General features: G+C 39.6%; 1 protein-coding gene across 12 annotated transcripts in view; it reads left to right on the top strand.

The window, feature by feature from the left end:
* Positions 1 to 18,991, top strand: part of AOPEP (aminopeptidase O (putative)) — a 514,798-nt gene that overhangs the window by 210,213 nt on the left and 285,594 nt on the right. For all 12 annotated transcript variants that reach the window (XM_058565457.1, XM_058565455.1, XM_058565460.1 and 9 more), the window contains 2 exons: positions 2,126 to 2,228; positions 2,873 to 2,980. In XM_058565457.1, the coding sequence (XP_058421440.1) occupies positions 2,126 to 2,228; positions 2,873 to 2,980 (211 nt within the window). The remainder of the gene's footprint in view (positions 1 to 2,125; positions 2,229 to 2,872; positions 2,981 to 18,991) is intronic.

The raw sequence follows: 18,991 nt of genomic DNA, 5'->3' as shown, positions 1-18,991 counted from the left end.
GCAGGGATTTACTTGGATCTTCTATGTTCCTCCCCTTCTAGTAGTCTCAATTCAGAGCTCAAGGGCATAAGAAACTCATAGTAACTCTGTCTCTCTTGGGGCTGGGAAAACTGGTTTGAATTCAGGCTGACTCTGAGAAGCCTTTCTCCTCCCAAGGCTGTGGGTGGTGGGCTTTCCCTATCAAAGCCAGAGTGGCTTTCTTTATAAAAACACTCAACCCCAGGACAAACTTGAGAGCAGGAATAAAGCTGATGCTTTTCAGTGGAGTCTTAAGTGAAGATGAAAAGGACTAGTTATTTCTGCAAGTATGGTCATGTAGGTAAGTCAAGGATCAAGTAGAAAAATTGAAACTATGCACTTAGGTCTAGTGGCTGATCGTCGTCTCTCCTTGAGGTATCTGCCGGTTCCATGCCTTGTGTCTGCTGGGTTAATGTACTGGAATATTCAGCAGAGACTTAATCGGGGGTTCTTTGCTTGGCAGCTAGAGCACACTGCAAAGGGACTGATTTGGCAAGCTGGGTCCTCTCAGGCTCTTCCATTCAGGTCCAGCATCCGTACACGTTTGTGTCTGTGGGCATGTGGGATTAAGAGGTTGAACCACTGAAATCCATTGCCTCTAACATCAGATGACCAACCTTGAATTCAGCAATATTTATTGCCAACAACTTTAGAGTATTTTATTAATTTTATTGAGTAGTTCTGTATCCCCAGCCCTTGCTAGGGGCTTTGCATATATTGTTTCAATATTATTCCCCACAGGACCTGGGGAGATAGGTAGGATTATTCCAATTTTGCAAGTGAGTAAATTGAGGATTAGAGAATTTAAGTAACCTGCTGTTAAGTAACAGGTAGTAAGAAGTAGGGTTGAGATTCAGCACAAGGTCTCTCAGATTCCAAAGGCTGTACCTTGTCACACCACACTACCTTTTAAAACTAACCCCCTGCCTTTCTGATGTGCCAAACCTCCAGTCAGCCCTTGCCTTCCCCTCACCTCAACACACACACTTCAGTGCTTCTCCAATAAGGGACTGGTTTTAGAATAGCTGAAAGCTGCAAATACCTTGTCACATATTTTGATTTTAGCTAGTTGAAGCTTCACTGTAACATAATTATATTTTATTAAAGGAATTTTTAAAAATATTTAAAATCAGGGACCAGCCCAGTGGCACAGTGGTTAAGTTCGGCACGTCCTGCTTAGGTGGCCCAGGGTTCGTGGGTTCAGATCCTCAGCACAGACCTACACCACTTATCAAGCCATGCTGTGGCAGTGACCCACATACAAAATAAAGGAAGATTGACACAGATATTAGCTCAGGGAGAATCTTCCTCAGGCAAAAAGAGTAGGATTGGCAACAGATGTTAGCTCAGGGCCAATCTTTCTTACCAAAAAAAAAAAAAAAATTAAAACCATAAAGCATAATGGAAAACACCCTGATAGACAATAGGGAGACATTGGTTTCAATCCTAATGAATAAAACAAGCCGTGAGACCTTGGATGCAGACTTAATTTCTGTGTGCCTCAGTTTCCCTCATTTGTGAAATAAGGAGGTTGACGTATGTGATTACTAATGTCCCTACCTGTTCTAAAGACATGGGCTTCTATGACTTTTTTTTTTTTTTTTTTTTTGGTGATTCTAAAATGGCTTCAGAGTACAAATATCTCTTCGAGGAACTTTTGATTACTAAATGCAAATCAAGAGAAGTGGATAACATTGGGGCTTTCAGAATTTCTTTTAAAAGATATAAGTTCTTTACTCTTCCAAGTAAAGCCACATTTTCCATTGCATTTCCCAGTCCATCATTCCTACCAAAGGAAAAGTGTATATAGGTTCTTAAATAATTCATATTGGAGCTTAGATTCCTCGAGGGTCTGGCAGGCTTTAATCTTGGATAAGATAATGTAAAATATTGCCAGTAGCCAACCTCAGGTTGCCAACCCAGATATAAATCCCTCTTTGTTCGGTGTATGAATTGGTAATGTAAACTGTTTTAAATTATACTTGGTACTATTGAGTAGCATTAAGATGCTGTAGAGCAACTCTGAAAATAAGAAATAAGATGATATCATGGTCTAATTAGTTAAGAATGTACTATACTTTAAGGAAATTTTACTGCTTCATTTCAGACCCAACAAAGAGAAAACTGGCCACGTAAGTGATTCGGGATCGTCTGTCATCAAACACGGGCTCAATCCAGAGAAGGTCTTCATGCAGGTTCATTATTTAAAGGTAAGCACATCTGAGTGGCAGAAGCCAGTTATTATGGTGTAGCACTTTTTAGGGTGTACATGTAAACAAGATTAGTAACATGGTTGGGACAAAATGAAAAAAAATCAACATTTTAATGACATTTGACTAGGCAGATATCTGATTGTCCAATAATTAAACCACTTCATACCCGAAAAATGAGGCATGCATCAAAGGAAGCTGACCTATTCCCTTCTCTGCACCTGCCTTCTCCCTGCTTCATGTCAGCTTTGAAGAGCAGCATCTTAAAATTGCTGTCAGGTTCCAATTAGAAGACAGGAGTAATGAGGAAGTATTTTGAATTGTAGAGGCCTTTCCTGATAGCTGAGGGAGAGAGGATCTGGGCCCCTTTTCCCTTTTGGTCCGTGTTGGGCATCCAGGCTTTATGTAAACCAAGGAAAAATGAGATGGTGATCCCATTAACAGATGAGTTGAAAGCAAAGTCGTAGATCCTTAATTTCCAGGCCCAACCTTACAGGTAAGAATATAAAGGGCAGCCTGGGACAGGTCAGATGGAACATTTTAGATGTGCACAAAGTGCTGGTGGGCAAGGTAGAACTGACTATGTAAGCATTTTTCTGATCAACCCATGATAGGCATCTTTTTTTCTTCTTCCTTTCTTCTAGGGCTATTTCCTTCTCTGGTTCCTTGCCAAAAGACTTGGAGATGATGCCTATTTTTCATTTCTAAGAAAATTTGTACACACGTTTCATGGGCAGTTGATTCTTTCCCAGGTAATTTATGGGTCCTTATGAGTCCATGATCTACAGTTGGAGGGGGTGTGGCATGTGGGGACTAGATTATGTGAGTATTAAAAAGTAGGGAAAAGATTTACAATTTAATGCAATAGGAAAAATAAGAAGTTAATGAAGTGGACACAGGGAAGTGTTGTTTCAGGGAGGGTAAGCTCCCTGTAGTTTTGGGGCAGATTGTAACCCAAAGCTGTCCTGTGCACAGTGATGTGAGTAGCTGCACTTTAAGTGACTTTAAAAATGAAAACAAAACAATCCTGCTGTTTCCTTTGCCTGGAATGATGTTTACAAGGTTGGCTCCTTCTTATCCTTTTGTCTCAACTTGAATGCCACAATCTCAGAGTCACTCCAGCTAAACAGATATGCATCCACCCTGTTACTCTCTTCCCTTTGCCCTTTTCATTGCCTTCATTGTCAATGCCCTTATTTATAATTATGTTTTCATTTGTGGGTCCATTTGTTTTTCTATCTCCTCCATTCTGTGTATAAGCTCAACAAGGCCAGTGCTCTTTATTTCACCAGTACTTAAGACATGATTGGCACACAGTACATATGCCATATATATTTGATAAACAAGTAGATTAATAACAAGATACACTGAAATATTCAGACAGCCTGGCCACAAAACTATCAGAGAAAGACCCTGTCAGCTTACACAGGTGTGGGGCTGAGCTGCACATAGCAAGAAAGTTAACAAAGAGGGAGAGGCTCTGAGAACAGTGCTGGTAACTGATAGAGAATAGAGGATGCAGCCTCGGCACAGGTTGGACTGATGGGTATTTTTGATATTTGACAGTTGTGCTCATATACAGTTTTGAAGTCACATTGTCCACAATGTTAGATGTGAGGATGTGCGTGTATAATCTGAACACATGGAGGGAATAGCATGAATGTAACAATACTAGATGTCTAGTCCTCATCTCTATATTCTCTTTATTTTGGTTGCGGGGAGAGGGAGTTTTCCTAAACATGTATTTAGAAAGACAACTTGAAAATTGGCTCAGAAGTCTTATTGCTTGGTTGACTGATTAGCCTAAATTCCTACTGCTTAAAACTACTTCTTACCAAGATCCTGCAGTGTTAAATGAGTGCATTGCATTTACCATGACTTCTGAGGTTCTGATTTCAGCTTCCCATGGAACACTTAGTGCTCCCTCCACCAAATCATTCAATTTTTCTTTTGTTTATCTCTTTTAAATAATAGCTTTTTTGTTTTTCATAACAGCTTTATTGAGCTATAATTCACATACCATAAAATTCACTCTTTTAAAGTGTATTAGTCAGTGGTTTTTAGTATATTCATGAGGTTTTGCAACCATCACCACTCTAATTTCAGAACATTTGCATCACCCCCAAAAGAAACCCCATATCCATTAGCAATCACTGCCCCATTTCCAACCTCCACCCCGCCCCCTGCCCCCGGCAGCCACTAATCTACTTTCTGTCTCTATGGATTTGCCTGTTCTGGACATTCCATATAAATGGAGTCATATAATATGTGGGCTTTTGTAATTGGCTTCTTTCGTTTAGCATACTGTTTTGAATGTTCATGTTGTAGCATCTATCAGTACTTCATTCCTCTTTTTTTATTTTACTTTTAATTTTTTAAATTGTGGTAAAATATATATAACAAGATTTACCATTTTAACCATTTTTAAGTGTACAGTTCAGTGCATTAAGTATATTGACGTTGTTATGCAACCATCACCACCATGCATCTCCAGAATGTTTTAATCTTCCCAAACTGAAACTTGTGTCCATTAAACAATAACTCCACATTCTTCCCTTTCCCCAGCCTCTGGCAACCACTATTCTACTCTCTTTCTTTCTTTTTTTTTTTTTTTGTGAGGAAGATTAGCCCTGAGCTAACATCTGTTGCCAATTCCCCTCTTTTTGCTGAGGAAGGTTGGCCCTGAGCTAACATCCGTGCCCATCTTCCTCTACTTTATATGGGACGCTGCCACAGCATGGCTTGACAAGCGGTGTGTGGGTCCACGCCCAGAATCCGGACCTGGGAACCCCGAGCTGCTGCAGCGGAGCACTCGAACTTAACCCCTATGCCACCAGGCCAGCCCCCACCATTCTACTTTCTGTCTCTATGAGTTTGATTACTATAGGTACCTCATGCAAGTGGAATCATACAGTATTTGTCCTTTTGTGTTTAGCTTATTTCACTTAGCATAATATCTTCAAGGTTCATCCATGTTGTGGCATGTGTCAGAATTTCTTTTCTTTTCTTTTTTTTTTTTTTTGTGAGGAAGATCAGCCCTGAGCTAACATCCACGTGAAACCTCCTCTTTTTTGCTGAGGAAGACCGGCTCTGAGCTAACATTTATTGCCAATCCTCCTCCTTTTTCCCCCCCGCCCCCCAAGCCCCAGTAGATAGTTGTATGTCATAGTTGCACATCCTTCTAGTTGCTGTATGTGGGACGCGGCCTCAGCATGGCTGGAGAAGTGGTGCATCGATGCGCACCTGGGATCCAAACCCGGGCCACCAGTAGCAGAGCGCGCGCAGTTAACTGCTAAGCCACGGGGCCGGCCCTGACAATTTCTTTTCTTTTTAACACAATATTACACTGTATATATATACCACATGTTGTTTATCCATTCATCCATTGATGAACACTTGGGTTATTTAACACCTTGTGGCTCTTGTGAATAATGCTGCTATGAACATTAGTGTACAAGTATCTGTTCAAGCCCCTGCTTTCAGTTCTTTTGAGTATATATCCAGAAGTGGAATTGCTAGGTTATATGGTAATTCAGTTTTTTGAGGAACTGCCATACTGTTTTCCACTGTGGCTGCACCATTTTACATTCTTACCAACAATGCACGAGGTTTCCAATTTCTTCACATCCTCACCAACACTTGTTATTATGTGTCTTTTTGATAATAGCCATCCTAGGGAGTATGAAGTGGTATCTCTTTGTGGTTTTAATTTGCATTTCTCTGATAGCTAATGATGTTGAACATTTTTTCATGTGCTTATAGGCCATTTGTATATCTTCTTTGGAGAAATATCTATTTAGATTCTTTGACAGTTTAGGGGGATTGTCTTTTATTATTGAGTTGTAGGAGGACTTTATATATTCTAAATTCAAGTCTCTTATCAGATATATGACTTGCAAATATTTTCTTCATTGCCTAATTGAAGGTTATGAAGATTTACTCCTATGTTTTCTTCTGAGAGTTTTATAGTTTTAGCTCTTACATTTAGGTCTCTTATCCATTTTGAGTTAATTTTTGTATATGATGTAAGGTAGATGGTCCAACTTCATTCTTATGCATGTGAATATCCAGTTGCTTATGAGCATTTGTTGAAAAGACTGTTCCTTCTCTCCATTGTCTTGTCTTGGAAAACCTTGTTGAAAATCAGTTGACCATAAATGTAAGAGTTTATTTCTGGACTCTCAATTCTATTACATTGCTCTCTATTTCTGTGCTTATGCCAGAACCACAGTAAGTTTGGAAATTATTACTTTTTCGATTGATACATACTCACTATAAAAAATTTCAGTCAATACAGGGGCCAGCTTGGTGGCATAGCAGTTAAGTTTGCGTGCTCCACTTCGGCGGCACAGGGTTCGCAGGTTCGGATCCTGGGCGCAGACCAACACACCGCTTGTCAAGCCATGCTGTGGCAGCGTCCCATATAAAGTAGAGGAAGATGGGCACAGATGTTAGCTCAGGGCCAATCTTCCTCAGCAAAAAGAGGAGGATTGGCAACGGATGTTAGCTCAGGGATAATCTTCCTCACAATAAAATAAAATAAAATAAAATAAATTCAGTCAATACAGAAAAGTACAAAGAAGAATGTAAAATATCATTCAAAATCCCATACCCATAAATACCTATAATTAGTATTAGGTGAACATAATTCCAGAAATTGCGCTCTCTCTTTCTATATGTTATATGTGATATGTATACATGTATCTGTGTGTACATCTGTATGTAGTATATGTATGTGTTTGTGTCTGTATCTGTGTGTGTACACACATGTATAGATACAAAGATATATTTAGAAATAATTTTATAAAAATAGGATGATGTTATGTTTTTTTTTATTTTGTTGAGGTCATAATGGTTTATAACATTGTGAAATTTCAGTTGTACCTTATTATTTGTCAGTCATCGTATATAAGTGCCCCTTTACCCCTTATGCCCACCCCCAACCCCCTTCCCCTCTGGTAACCACTAATCTGTTCTCTTTGTTCATGTGTTTGTTTATCTTCCACATATGAGTGAAATTATGCGGTGTTTGTCTTTCTCTGTCTGGCGAATTTCACTTAACATAATACCCTGAGGGTCCATCCATGTTGTTGCAAATGGGATGATTTTGTCTTTTTTTATGGCTGAGTAGTATTCCATTGCATATATATACCAGATCTTCTTTATCCATTCATCACTTGATGAGCACTTAGGTTGCTTCCATGTCTTGGCTATTTTGAGTAATGCTACAATGAACATAGGGGTGCATAAGTCTCTTTGAATTGATGACTTCAAGTTCTTTGGATAAATACCCAGTAGTGGGATAGCTGGATCACATGGTATTTCTATTTTTAATTTTTTGAGAAATCTCCATACTGTTTTCCATAGTGGCTGCATCAGTTTGCATTCCCACCAGCAGTGTTTGAAGGTTCCCTTTTCTCCACAACCTCTCCAACATTTGTTATTTTTTGTCTTGGTAATTATAGCCATTCTAACAGGTGTAAGGTGATATCTCATTGTAGTTTTGATTTGCATTTCCCTAATGATTAGTGATGCTGAACATCTTTTCATGTGCCTGTTGGTCATATGTCTATCTTTGGAAAAATGTCTGTTCATATCTTCTAACCATTTTTTGATTGGGTTATTTTGTTGTTGTTGTTGAGTTGTGTGAGTTCTTTATATATTTTGGAGATTAACCCCTTGTTAGATATATGATTTGCAAATATTTTCTCCTAGTTGTTGGATTGTCTTTTCATTTTGTTCCTGGTTTCCTTTGCTTTGCAGAAGCTCTTTAGTCTGATGTAGTCCTATTTGTTTATTTTTTCTTTTGTTTCCCTTGCAAGAGTAGCCATGGTATTCAAAAGGATGCTTCCAAGACCGACGTCAAAGAGTGTACTGCCTATATTTTCTTATAGGGGTTTTATGGTTTCACATCTTACCTTCAAGTCGTTAATCCATTTTGAGGTAATTTTTGTGTATGGCGAAAGATATAGTCTACTTTCATTCTTTCGCGTGTGGCTGTCCCGTTTTCTCAGCACCATTTATTAAAGAGACTTTCCTTTCTCCATTGTATGTTCTTGGCTCCTTTGTTGAAGATGCGCTGTCCATAGATGTGTGGTTTTATTTCTAGGTTGTCAATTCTGTTCCATTGATCTATGTGTCTGTTTTTGTACCAGTACCATGCTGTTTTTTTTGTGTGTTTTTTGTGAGGAAGATCAGCCATGAGCTAACATCCATGCTAATCCTCCTCTTTTTGCTGAGGAAGACTGGCTCTGAGCTAACATCTATTGCCAATCTTCCTCCTTTTTCTCCCCCAAAGCCCCAGTAGATAGTTGTATGTCATAGTTGCACATCCTTCTAGTTGCTGTATGTGGGACACAGCCTCAGCATGGCCGGAGAAGCGGTGTGTTGGTGTGCGCCCGGGATCTGAACCCGAACCGCCAGTAGCGGAGTGCGCGCACTTAATCGCATAGCCACGGGGCCGGCTCCCATGCTATTTTGATTACTATAGCTTTGTAGTATATTTTGAAGTCAGGGATTGTGATGCCTCCAGCTTTGTTCTTTTTTCTCAGGATTGCTTTAGCTATTCAGGGTCTTTTGTTGCCCCATATGACTTTTAGGATTCCTTGTTCTATTTCCCTGAAGAATGTCATTGGGATTCTGATTGGGGTTGCACTGAATCTGTAGATTGCTTTAGGTAGTATGGACATTTTAACTATGTTTATTCTTCCAACCCATGTGCATGGGATATCTTCCCATTTCTTTATGTCATCATCGATTTCTTTCAGTAATGTCTTGTAGTATTCATTGTATAGATCTTTCACCTACTTGGTTAAATTTATTCCTAGATATATTATTCTTTTCGTTGCAATTGTAAATGGATTGTATTCTTAAGTTCTCTTTCTACTAGTTCTCTCTCTCTTCATTATTAGAGTATAGAAATGCAACTGATTTTTGTAAGTTGATTTTGTACCCTGCAGTTTTGCTGTAGTTGTTGATTATTTCTAATAGTTTTCTGATGGATTCTTTAGGGTTTTCTATGTATAGAATCATGTCATCTGCAAACAGCAAGAGTTTCACTTCTTCCTTGCCAATTTGGATATCTTAATTTCTTTTTTTTCTGCCTTATTGCTCTGACCAAAACCTCCAGCACTATTTTGAATAAGTGTGGCAAGAGTGGGCACCCTTGTCTTGTTCCTGTTCTCAGAGAGATGGCTTTCACTTTTTCACTGTTGAGTATGATGTTTGCTGTGGGTTTGTCATAAATGGCCTTTATTATGTTGAGGTACTTTCCTTCTATACCCATTTTATTGAGAGTTTTTATCATAAATGGATGTTGGAGCTTGTCAAATGCTTTCTCTGCATCTATTGAGATGATCGTGTGGTTTTTATTCCTCATTTTGTTAATGTGGTGTACCACATTGATTGATTTGCGGATGTTGAACCATCCCTGCGTCTCTGATATAAATCTCACTTGATCGTGGTGTATGATCCTTTCAATGTATTACTATATTCGGTTTGCCAATGTTTTGTTGAGGATGTTTGCATCTGTGATCATCAGTGATATTGGCCTGTAATTTTCCTTCTTTGTGTTGTCCTTGCCTTGCTTTGGGATCAGGGTGATGCTGGCCTTGTAGAATGAGTTAGGACATGTTCCATCTTCTTCAATTTTTTGGAGTAGTTTGAGAAGGATAAGTATTAAATCTTCTTTGAATGTCTGGTAAAATTCTCCAGAGAAGCCGTCTGGTCCTGGACTTTTATTTTTTGGGAGGTTTTTGAATACTGTTTCAATCTCTTTACTTGTGATTGGTCTATCAGATTCTCTATGTCTTCTTGATTCAGTTTTGGAAGGTTCTGTGAGTCTTAAGAATTTATCCATTTCTTCTAAATTGTCCAATTTGTTGGCATATAGTTTTTCATAGTATTTCCTTATAATCCTTTGTAATTCTGTGGTATCTGTTGTAATTTATCCTCTTTCATTTCTAATTTTATTTATTTGCACCTTCTGTCTCTTTTTCTTGATGAGTCTGGCTAAGGGTTTGTCACTTTTGTTTATCTTCTTAAAGAACCAGCTCTTAGTTTCACTGATCCTTTCTACTGTTTTTTTGGTTTCAATTTCATGTATTTCTGCTCGAATTTTTATTATTTCCCTCCTTCTGCTGACTTTGGGCTTTGTTTGTTCTTCTTTTTCTAGTTCTCCTAGGTTTAGTTTAAGATTACTTATTTGAGATTTTTCTTATTTGTTCAGGTGGGCCTATATTGCTATAAATTGCCCTCTTAGGATTGCTTTTGCTGCATCCCATATGAGTTGGTATGGTGTATTTTCATTTTCATTTTTCTCCAGATATTTTTTGACTTCTCCTTCAATTTCTTCATTGATCCCTTGGTTGTATAGTAGCATGTTATTTAGTCTCCATGTATTTGTCACTTTCCCAGCTTTTTTCTTAACAGTTGATTTCTAGTTTCATAGCATTATGGTCAGAAAATATTCTTGATGTAATTTCAATCTTTTTAAATTTATTGAGGCTTGCCTTGCTTCCCAACATATGGTCTATCTTTGAGAATGTCCCATCTGCACTTGAGAAGAATGTGTATTCTGCTGTTTTTGGGTGGAGTATTCTCTATATATCTATTAAGTCCATCTGGTCTAGTTTTTTGTTTAATTCCACTATTTCCTTATTGACTTTCTGTCTGGATGATCTATCCATTGATGTAAGTGGGCTGTTGAGGTCCCCTACTATTATTGTGTTGCTATTAATATCTCCTTTTAGGTCTGTTAATAGTTGCTTTATGTACTTTGGTGCTCCTGTGTTGGGTGCATATATATTTATAAGTGTTATGTCCTCTTGATGGAGTATCCCTTTTGTCATTATATACTGCCTCTTTTTGTTTCTCATTGCCTTTTTTATCTTAAAGTCTACTTTGTGTGATTTAAGTATGGCAGCATCTGCTTTCTTTTGTTTGCCATTAGCTTGGAGTATTGTCTTCCATCCCTTCACTCTGAGCCTGTATTTGTCTTTAGAGCTGAGATGTGTTTCCTGGAGGCAGCATGTTGTTAGGTCTTGTTTTTTAATCCATTCTGCCACTCTGTGTCTTTTGATTGGAGAATTCAATCCATTTACATTTAGAGCTATTATTGATATATGAGGGCTTAATGCTGCCATTTTATCACTTATTTTCTGGTTGTTCTATATTTCCCTTGTTTCTCGTCCTGTGTATTTTGGACTGCCAGTTCAGTTTGGTGGGTCTCTATGATGGTTTTCTCAGTTTTCTCTTTATCATTTGTGTCTCTGTTCTGATTTTTTGTTTAGTGATTACTGTGAGATTTGTATAAAAGATCTCATAGATGACACAGCCCATTTTCTGATAGCCTCTTATGTCCTTGGCCTAAGCAGGTTCCATCCATTTCCTCTTCCCCATCTAAGTTATTGTTGTCACAACTTATTCCATTTTGTGCTGTGAGTTTGTGATTAAAATGAAGTGATTATAGGGCCGGCTCCGTGGCTTAGCGGTTAAGTGCGCGCGCTCCGCTCCTGGCGGTCCGGGTTCGGATCCTGGGCGCGCACCAACGCACCGCTTCTCTGGCCCTGCTGAGGCCACGTCTCACATACAGCAACTAGAAGGATGTCCAACTATGACATACAACTATCTACTGGGGCTTTGGGGAACAAAAAAAAGGAAGAGGATTGGCAATAGATGTTAGCTCAGAGCCGGTCTTCCTCAGCAAAAAGAGGAGGATTAGCACGGACGTTAGCTCAGCGCTGATCTTCCTCACAAAAAAAAAAAAAAATGAAGTGATTATAATGATTTTTGATGCTTTCTTTCTCTTTATCTTTAATGTTATAACTAAATGTTTGCTAACTTGTTGTGGTAGAGACCTGCAATTTTCTGATTTTGTCTGTTTATTTATCTCTTTGCTCAAGGCTTTTTAAACCCTTTCTTTTTTTTTTCAGGTATGAGGGCATTCTTGGTCATTTCTTGTAGGGGGGCCTCTTGTGGCGATGAACTCCCCCAGTTTTTGTTTATCTGGGAAAGTTTTTATTTCTCCGCCATATCTGAAGTGTAGTTTCACTTGATGGAGTATTCTTGGCTGAAAAGTTATTGTCTTTTAGAATTTTGAATGTATCATTCCACTCTCTGCTAGCCTGTAAGATTTTTGCTGAGAAATCTGCTGAAAGCCTGATAGGGCTTGCTTTGTTGGTTATTTTTTTCTGCCTTGCTGCCCTTAATACTTTTTCTTTGTCATTGACTTTTGCCAGTTTTACTACTATATGTCTTGGAGAAGGTCTTTTTATATTGTTGTAATTAGGTGTTCTGTTGGCTTCATTTACATGTAATACCAGCTCCTTCCTCAGGTTTGGGAAGTTCTCAGTTATTATTTCTTTGAACAAGCTCTCTGCTCCATTCTTCCTCCCTTCTGCCTCTGGAATACCTGTAATCCTTACATTGCATTTCCTAATTGAGTTGAACATTTCTTGGATAATTTCTTTATTTCTTTTTACTCTTAGTTTTCTCTCCTTCTCCATCTGAAGCATTTCTATATTTCTGTCCTCTAAATTACTAATTCTGTCCTCCATAATATCAGCTCTGTTTTTTAAGGATTCCAGATTTTTTTTTATCTCATTCATTGTGTTTTTCGTCTCCAACATTTCTGATTGTTTTTTTTTTATGATTTTAATCTCTTTTGTGAAGAATTCCCTCTGTTCAGTAATTTTACTCCTGAGTTCATTGAACTGTCTTTCTGAGTTTCTTGTAACTCATTGAGTTTCTTTGTGATAACTATTTTGAATTCTCTGTCATTTAGGTTGTAAATTTCTGTGGCTTCAGGATTGATTTCTGGTTACTTGTCTTTTTCCTTCTGGTCTGGAGGTTAATATATTTCTTCATGCTATTTCACGGGGTAGACTTTTGCCGTCACATAGTGGTTGTGTCTGGTCGCAGGTTCCACCTGCCACCACTGGTGCGGACGGGAGCTGTGTGTTCTGAGCCTGCCGTGACCCCTGGAAGTTTTGCTTGTCCGTTGGAAGCTATGCCAACAGGCCCTGTCTGCATTTGCCCATTGGCTGCTGCTGCTTTACACGTAGGCGCTGGCACTCTGACGGGGATTGCCCCTGCTCTGGCTGACCAGCTGAGCTGGTGTGCCAGGTGGAGGGGAGGAGTGCTTTCTTTCGAGTGCGAGTTCCTTTGAGCTTTTGCTCTCCACTCATTATCTGCCCGCCTGGGCTGCCCAGCTTGGTGGGGACGCCCCCATGATTGCTTAGCCGACTTGGTGTGGAGCATTCTCACGGGCTGGGAGGCAATTCCAAGAGTTATAGAGTTCCTGCTGAGGGCTGCCTTTTCCCCCTTTTCCTCTCAGAGTCTCGCGTTGGCCACCACGTAAGGTCCTGTGCCCTAGATCAGTGCCACTGCGGAGGGGGAAGAGGTTTGCTTACCTCCTTCCACTGCCTCCCAAGGGTTCCAGCACCCCCACCTTCAGGTGTATGGCTGTGTGGATCTCTCAGACGTCTATTGTGTTGTGTGAATGTCCTCTGTTGGTTTATGAATGTCCTTTTCATTGTATCCTGTGGGGAGAGACGAAGGGACAAGCTCACTCCACCACGATGCTGACGTCACTCTGTCGTAGGTGCTTTTTAATGAATTATTTTAAATTTTATTTTACTTGAATTTAGAAAATGAGAAAGAAACTAAAGTGAATATAAAGAACTTTCCCAAATTTCAGATAAATGTAAGAGAGATCATTTCCTAAAAGATTCTTCTATGGTTAAGAAACACAATTACAAAAAATCTTTAAGAGGTTGAAATTGTTATTTTTTTCTCTTTAGCCACATATTTCATTTTTAGAAAGCATCAATTTATTCACTTCTGTAAAAGATGAGAAAATCAGCAAGTTATGTACTTCCACTACTTTTTCTCCATTCTAAATTTATCTTAATTAATATTTTTACACAATTAAGGTTTATATCATATATAGTATCTGCTGCAACCATAATTTTCATAGTTATATAGTCTTAGCTCTATATTTAAATTCACCGCCCATCATTTTATCATGCTTCTATATTCATGAATATTTTGATTCAACTCTTTCTTGGCTAAATTTCCTTATCCAATTGATGTTCAAATTGCAGACTCACTAGTTCTGTGATTTCAGAGTTCTTATGTGCTTGAGAATGTTTGCCTGTTGTCTTTATACTTAAATTACAAACTGGCTGGATATAATATTCTTAGTTCACATTTTCATTTCCTCAGAACTTTGTGGATGTTGCTCAGCTGCCTTCTGTCGTTAAATACTGCTGTTGAAACTTTTGAAGTCAGCCTACCTTTTCCTCTTTATACCACTCAAATGACAGAAGAATTCTTTATCTTTGATGCTTAGTAATTTAATCAGAAAATGGCTTGGTGTCCATGAGTCTGCATCAGATTTTTTTTCCTGGAAAACAGAGTGCATTTTTAGTCTTAGCTGCTATTCTTCCTTTTTTCAGTGAAATGGTGTCAGTCGTATCTTTGAACACATTCATTTTTTTTTCCCTTGCAGGGTTCTGAATTTCAAGGTTACCAGTTATCCTTATGTTATGTCATCTTTGTCCTACATATTTGTTATTTTCTAATTGCTTTTGACTTTTTGTTCTTCATGGCATGTGTTTATCTCAAGCAACCTTATTATTTTTATTATTATTATTGTTTTTTTCTTTCAAGTCTGTTCTTTTCCTTGCTGTTTGTATTTTATTAATGTTCCTATACTGGTATTGTTTTGGTCCTTAATTTATTTCCTTTGCTTTGGAATATCTCTTTTCATCTCATTTTGTTGTTTTGTCATCTTGTTTTTGAGCTTTAATTTTACTGAATTTATGCTCTTATTATGATTTTTTGTTAATTTATTTCATGGTTTAAAGCATTCATGGAGAATTTTCTTCTGTTCCTTGGATTATGTTGTCCTCAAGACTAGATTCTTTGTCTTTTCTATTGTGCTTCTTTTTTTTATTTTTTTTTTTTTGTGAGGAAGATCAGCCCTGAGCTAACATCCATGCTGAATCCTCCTCTTTCTTGCTGAGGAAGGCCAGCTCTGAGCTAACATCTATTGCCAATCCTCCTCCTTCGTTTTTCTCCCCAAAGCCCCAGTAGATAGTTGTATGTCATAGTTGCACATCCTTCTAGTTGCTGTATGTGGGACGCGGCCTCAGCATGGCTGGAGAAGCAGTGCGTCGGTGCACGCCCGGGATCCGAACCCGGGCCGCCAGTAGCGGAGCGCGCGCACTTAACCGCTAAGCCACGGGGCCGGACTTCTGTTATGCTTCTTATTTCTGTCTCTCTCTTTATGTGGGTTTTGTTCTATTCTTTTGCATAGTTGCCATACTTTTCTTCTTGCTCATTCTCCATATGAGTAGTGCTGTCCTGCGCTTTTTTTTGTGTGTGTGTGAGGAAGATCAGCCCTGAGCTAACATCCATGCTAATCCTCCTCTTTTTGCTGAGGAAGACTGGCTCTGAGCTAACATCTATTGCCAATCCTCCTCCTTTTTTTTTTTTTTTCCGCCCCCAAAGCCCCAGTAGATAGTTGTACGTCATAGTTGCACGTCCTTCTAGTTGCTGTATGTGGGACACGGCCTCAGCATGGCCAGAGAAGCGGTGCCTCAGTGTGTGCCTGGGATCCGAACCCGGGCAGCCAGTAGCAGAGCACGTGCACTTAACCGCTAAGCCACGGGGCCGGCCCTGTCCTGCCCTTTTATTTATTCTCATATGTTTTGGAACATTTTCTCTGATTTCTTTCCCAACGCATCTTAGATATATTTTTCTTCCCCTCTGAGCTGCAGTTTGAAGCTTGTATACTATGCATGGAGAGGTGGAGGGGAAGAGTTCCACTGGAGCTGTGTACAACCTTTGTTGCAAGAATTTGGTTCCACTAACTCTTGAAATTTTGTTACATGTCCCCAGCCAAAATCTCTTCATCTAATTTGGGTGCAGCTTTTTCCCACTGCAGGTACTCTCTCAATTAATACTGTCCTTCTAGTTCAGCTTGGAGCTCTGGAACCTATATAGTTCATCAAAGAGTGTCATCCTCAGTTATTTATTTCCCAAGTTTTACTCATCTCTCTCTAGCAAACTTTTCTAGTTTCTCCACAGTCAAGAAAAGAGGAAATGTAAATATATTCCTCTTTCTTTCCAAATGTGTGGGTATTTGTGGGGTTTGGGCAATTCACCAGTCCCACTATTGCTAAGCATGAGATTGGGGGTTGTGCAGAGGGAGGGTTGCAGGCTGTGTTGGAATCTTATGTTTCTTTCCTTAGTTGTCTGTTTTTGAAGTTTATGCCATGAGGCTATGTACTTCTTTCCTTGTCTGGATGGTGCTGGTAAAGTTTTTGCTGGTTTTTTTTGTTTTTTTTTAAGGAAGGCTATCATCTAGTTTCTTTACTCAGAAATCCCTCAATTTATTCTTTCTCCAATTTACTTCTTAATCCCTTCTCTTCCTAACACCCAACCTGTCCAGCATTTAGGTATTATCATCTTTCCAGACCCCACTAAAACTGTTCCCTTAGGCTTAACAATGACTTCTTCCTGACCATTTCATTACTTCTCAGTTCTTACCCTGCCAACCCTGTCCTTGCTTCAACATTTCCATTATTCGTTTTGCCTCTCCTACCTCTCTCCCCCATAACCGTGGTAATTATTCATAAAACATCTGACAGAAATTGCTAATCCTGTGTAATTATCAAGCCAATGTCAGTTTATCCAGTAGAATCTACATGCACCTGCTTTGTATTGAATACTTATACCAAGACTGAAAAATAATTACCAAGGCTGAAGTGACGTCAGCATCATGGCGGAGTGAGCTTTCCCGTGAATTCTTCCCCCACAAGATACAACAAAAGCAACAGCCACAGACCAACAACGGAATCCCAGACAGTGAAAACCTAGAGCGGAGGGATCCACACTGCCGCACATCTGAGAGCGGAACGTGCTGGGCCCCCCCGAGGGAGTGGGGAGAGGTAAGGAGAACTCCACTCCCTCCCCATCAGATCAGCGATCCCGGTCCGCGTGGCTCCCAGAGAGGGGGGAGGGGCGGCCCTCGGCGGGACAACTGTAGCTCTTCGGGCTCTCTCAGCCAGTGGGAAACTCCCACACAGAGGACTCAGAGGAGCCACAGGGCTACCATCAACATCTGAGCACCCCAGAGAGCGGATAAAGAGGGGCAAACGAGAAGCCTCCCACGTCAGGGACCCAGAGGGCAAGAGAGAGCTCCCCCCTCCCCGCAACCCGGAGTCTGCAGCTCGACCAGACCTAGCGATCCGAGGCAGACCTGAACAAACTGGACTGGACCCGTGGATCGCAGCGGGGGAAAAAAAAAAAAGACAAAACTGCGGATCGCAGCAGAAAAACTGGGGCAGAGCGCAGGGGGCTTAGACTACACAGCCCTTTACCACCAGACATTGGCGGCAGGTGGAAATTGCAACCAGAGACTTCCAGGATGAGGAAAATCAAAACCAACACAGGAACCACAATGCAAAAATATATGAAATCACCAGACAAGAAACAAAATGACAAGCACCCAGAAATCAACCCCGAAGACACAGAAATCCATAAACTAAATGACAGAGATTTCAAAATAGCTATCATAAAAACACTCAACGAAATACGAGACAACACAGACAAACAATTCAATGAGATTAGGAGTTTCTTCACAAAAGAGATTGAAATTATAAAGAAAAACCAATCAGTGCTGATGGAGATGAAGAACACAATGGAGGAGATAAAGGAGAATCTGGAATCTTTAAAGAACAGAGCTGACAATATGGAGGAAAGAATTAGTACTTTAGAGGATAGGAATACAGATATACTCCAGATGGAAGAAGAGAGAGAACTAAGACTAAAAAGAAATGAAGAAAGACTCCGAGAAATATCTGACTCTATTAGAAAATGTAACATAAGAATTATAGGTATTCGTGAGGGAGAGGAGAGGGAAAGAGGAACAGAGAGCCTATTCAAGGAAATAATAGCTGAAAATTTCCCAAATCTGGGGAAGGAGCAGGAAATACCAGTAAGCGAAGCCAACAGGACACCTATATATATTAACAGACAAAGGCCTTCACCACGACACCGAGTGGTAAGGCTAGCCAGGGTCAACGACAAAGAAACAATATTAAGGGCAGCTAGACAAAAACAAAAAATAACGTACAAAGGAACTCCCATCAGGCTCTCAGCGGATTTCTCAACAGAAACTTTTCAGGCTAGAAGAGACTGGAATGATATATTCAAAATACTAAAAGACAAAAACTTTCAGCCAAGAATACTCTATCCAGCAAAAATATCCTTCAAATATGATGGAGAAATAGTAACTCTCCCAGATAAACAAAAGCTAAGGGAGTTCATGGCCACGTGACCCCCACTACAAGAAATACTCAAGAAGGCCCTCAGGCCTGAAAAAAAGAAGAGAAAGGGAACACAAAGCTTGGAGTAAGGAGAAAAGTAGGTAGACAAAATCAGAGAAATAGTAGATCTTTACCGGAATAGGTTAGCAACCACTTAAATACTAAACTCAAAGATCAAAGGAAGAAATTCACCAAAAATAAATTTAACCTCATCACTGTAAACAAACAGCCACAACACAAGATAGAATAAGGTATAACAAGAGCAACTTAGAAGGGGAAGAGGAAAGTGACTGAATTGACTTAGTATAAGGAAATAGGAGGCTATCAGATAATGGACTATCTCATACACAAGATTTTTCGCCCAAACCTCAAGGTAACCACTAAACAAATAATCAAAGCAAAACCACATATGATAAACAAAGAGAA

This window comes from Diceros bicornis, chromosome 22 (genome assembly GCF_020826845.1).
Source record: "Diceros bicornis minor isolate mBicDic1 chromosome 22, mDicBic1.mat.cur, whole genome shotgun sequence".
Taxonomy (NCBI): Eukaryota; Metazoa; Chordata; class Mammalia; order Perissodactyla; family Rhinocerotidae; genus Diceros; species Diceros bicornis.
The sequence above is the reverse complement of the archived record's forward strand: the minus strand, read 5'-3'. Positions and strand labels throughout refer to the sequence as shown.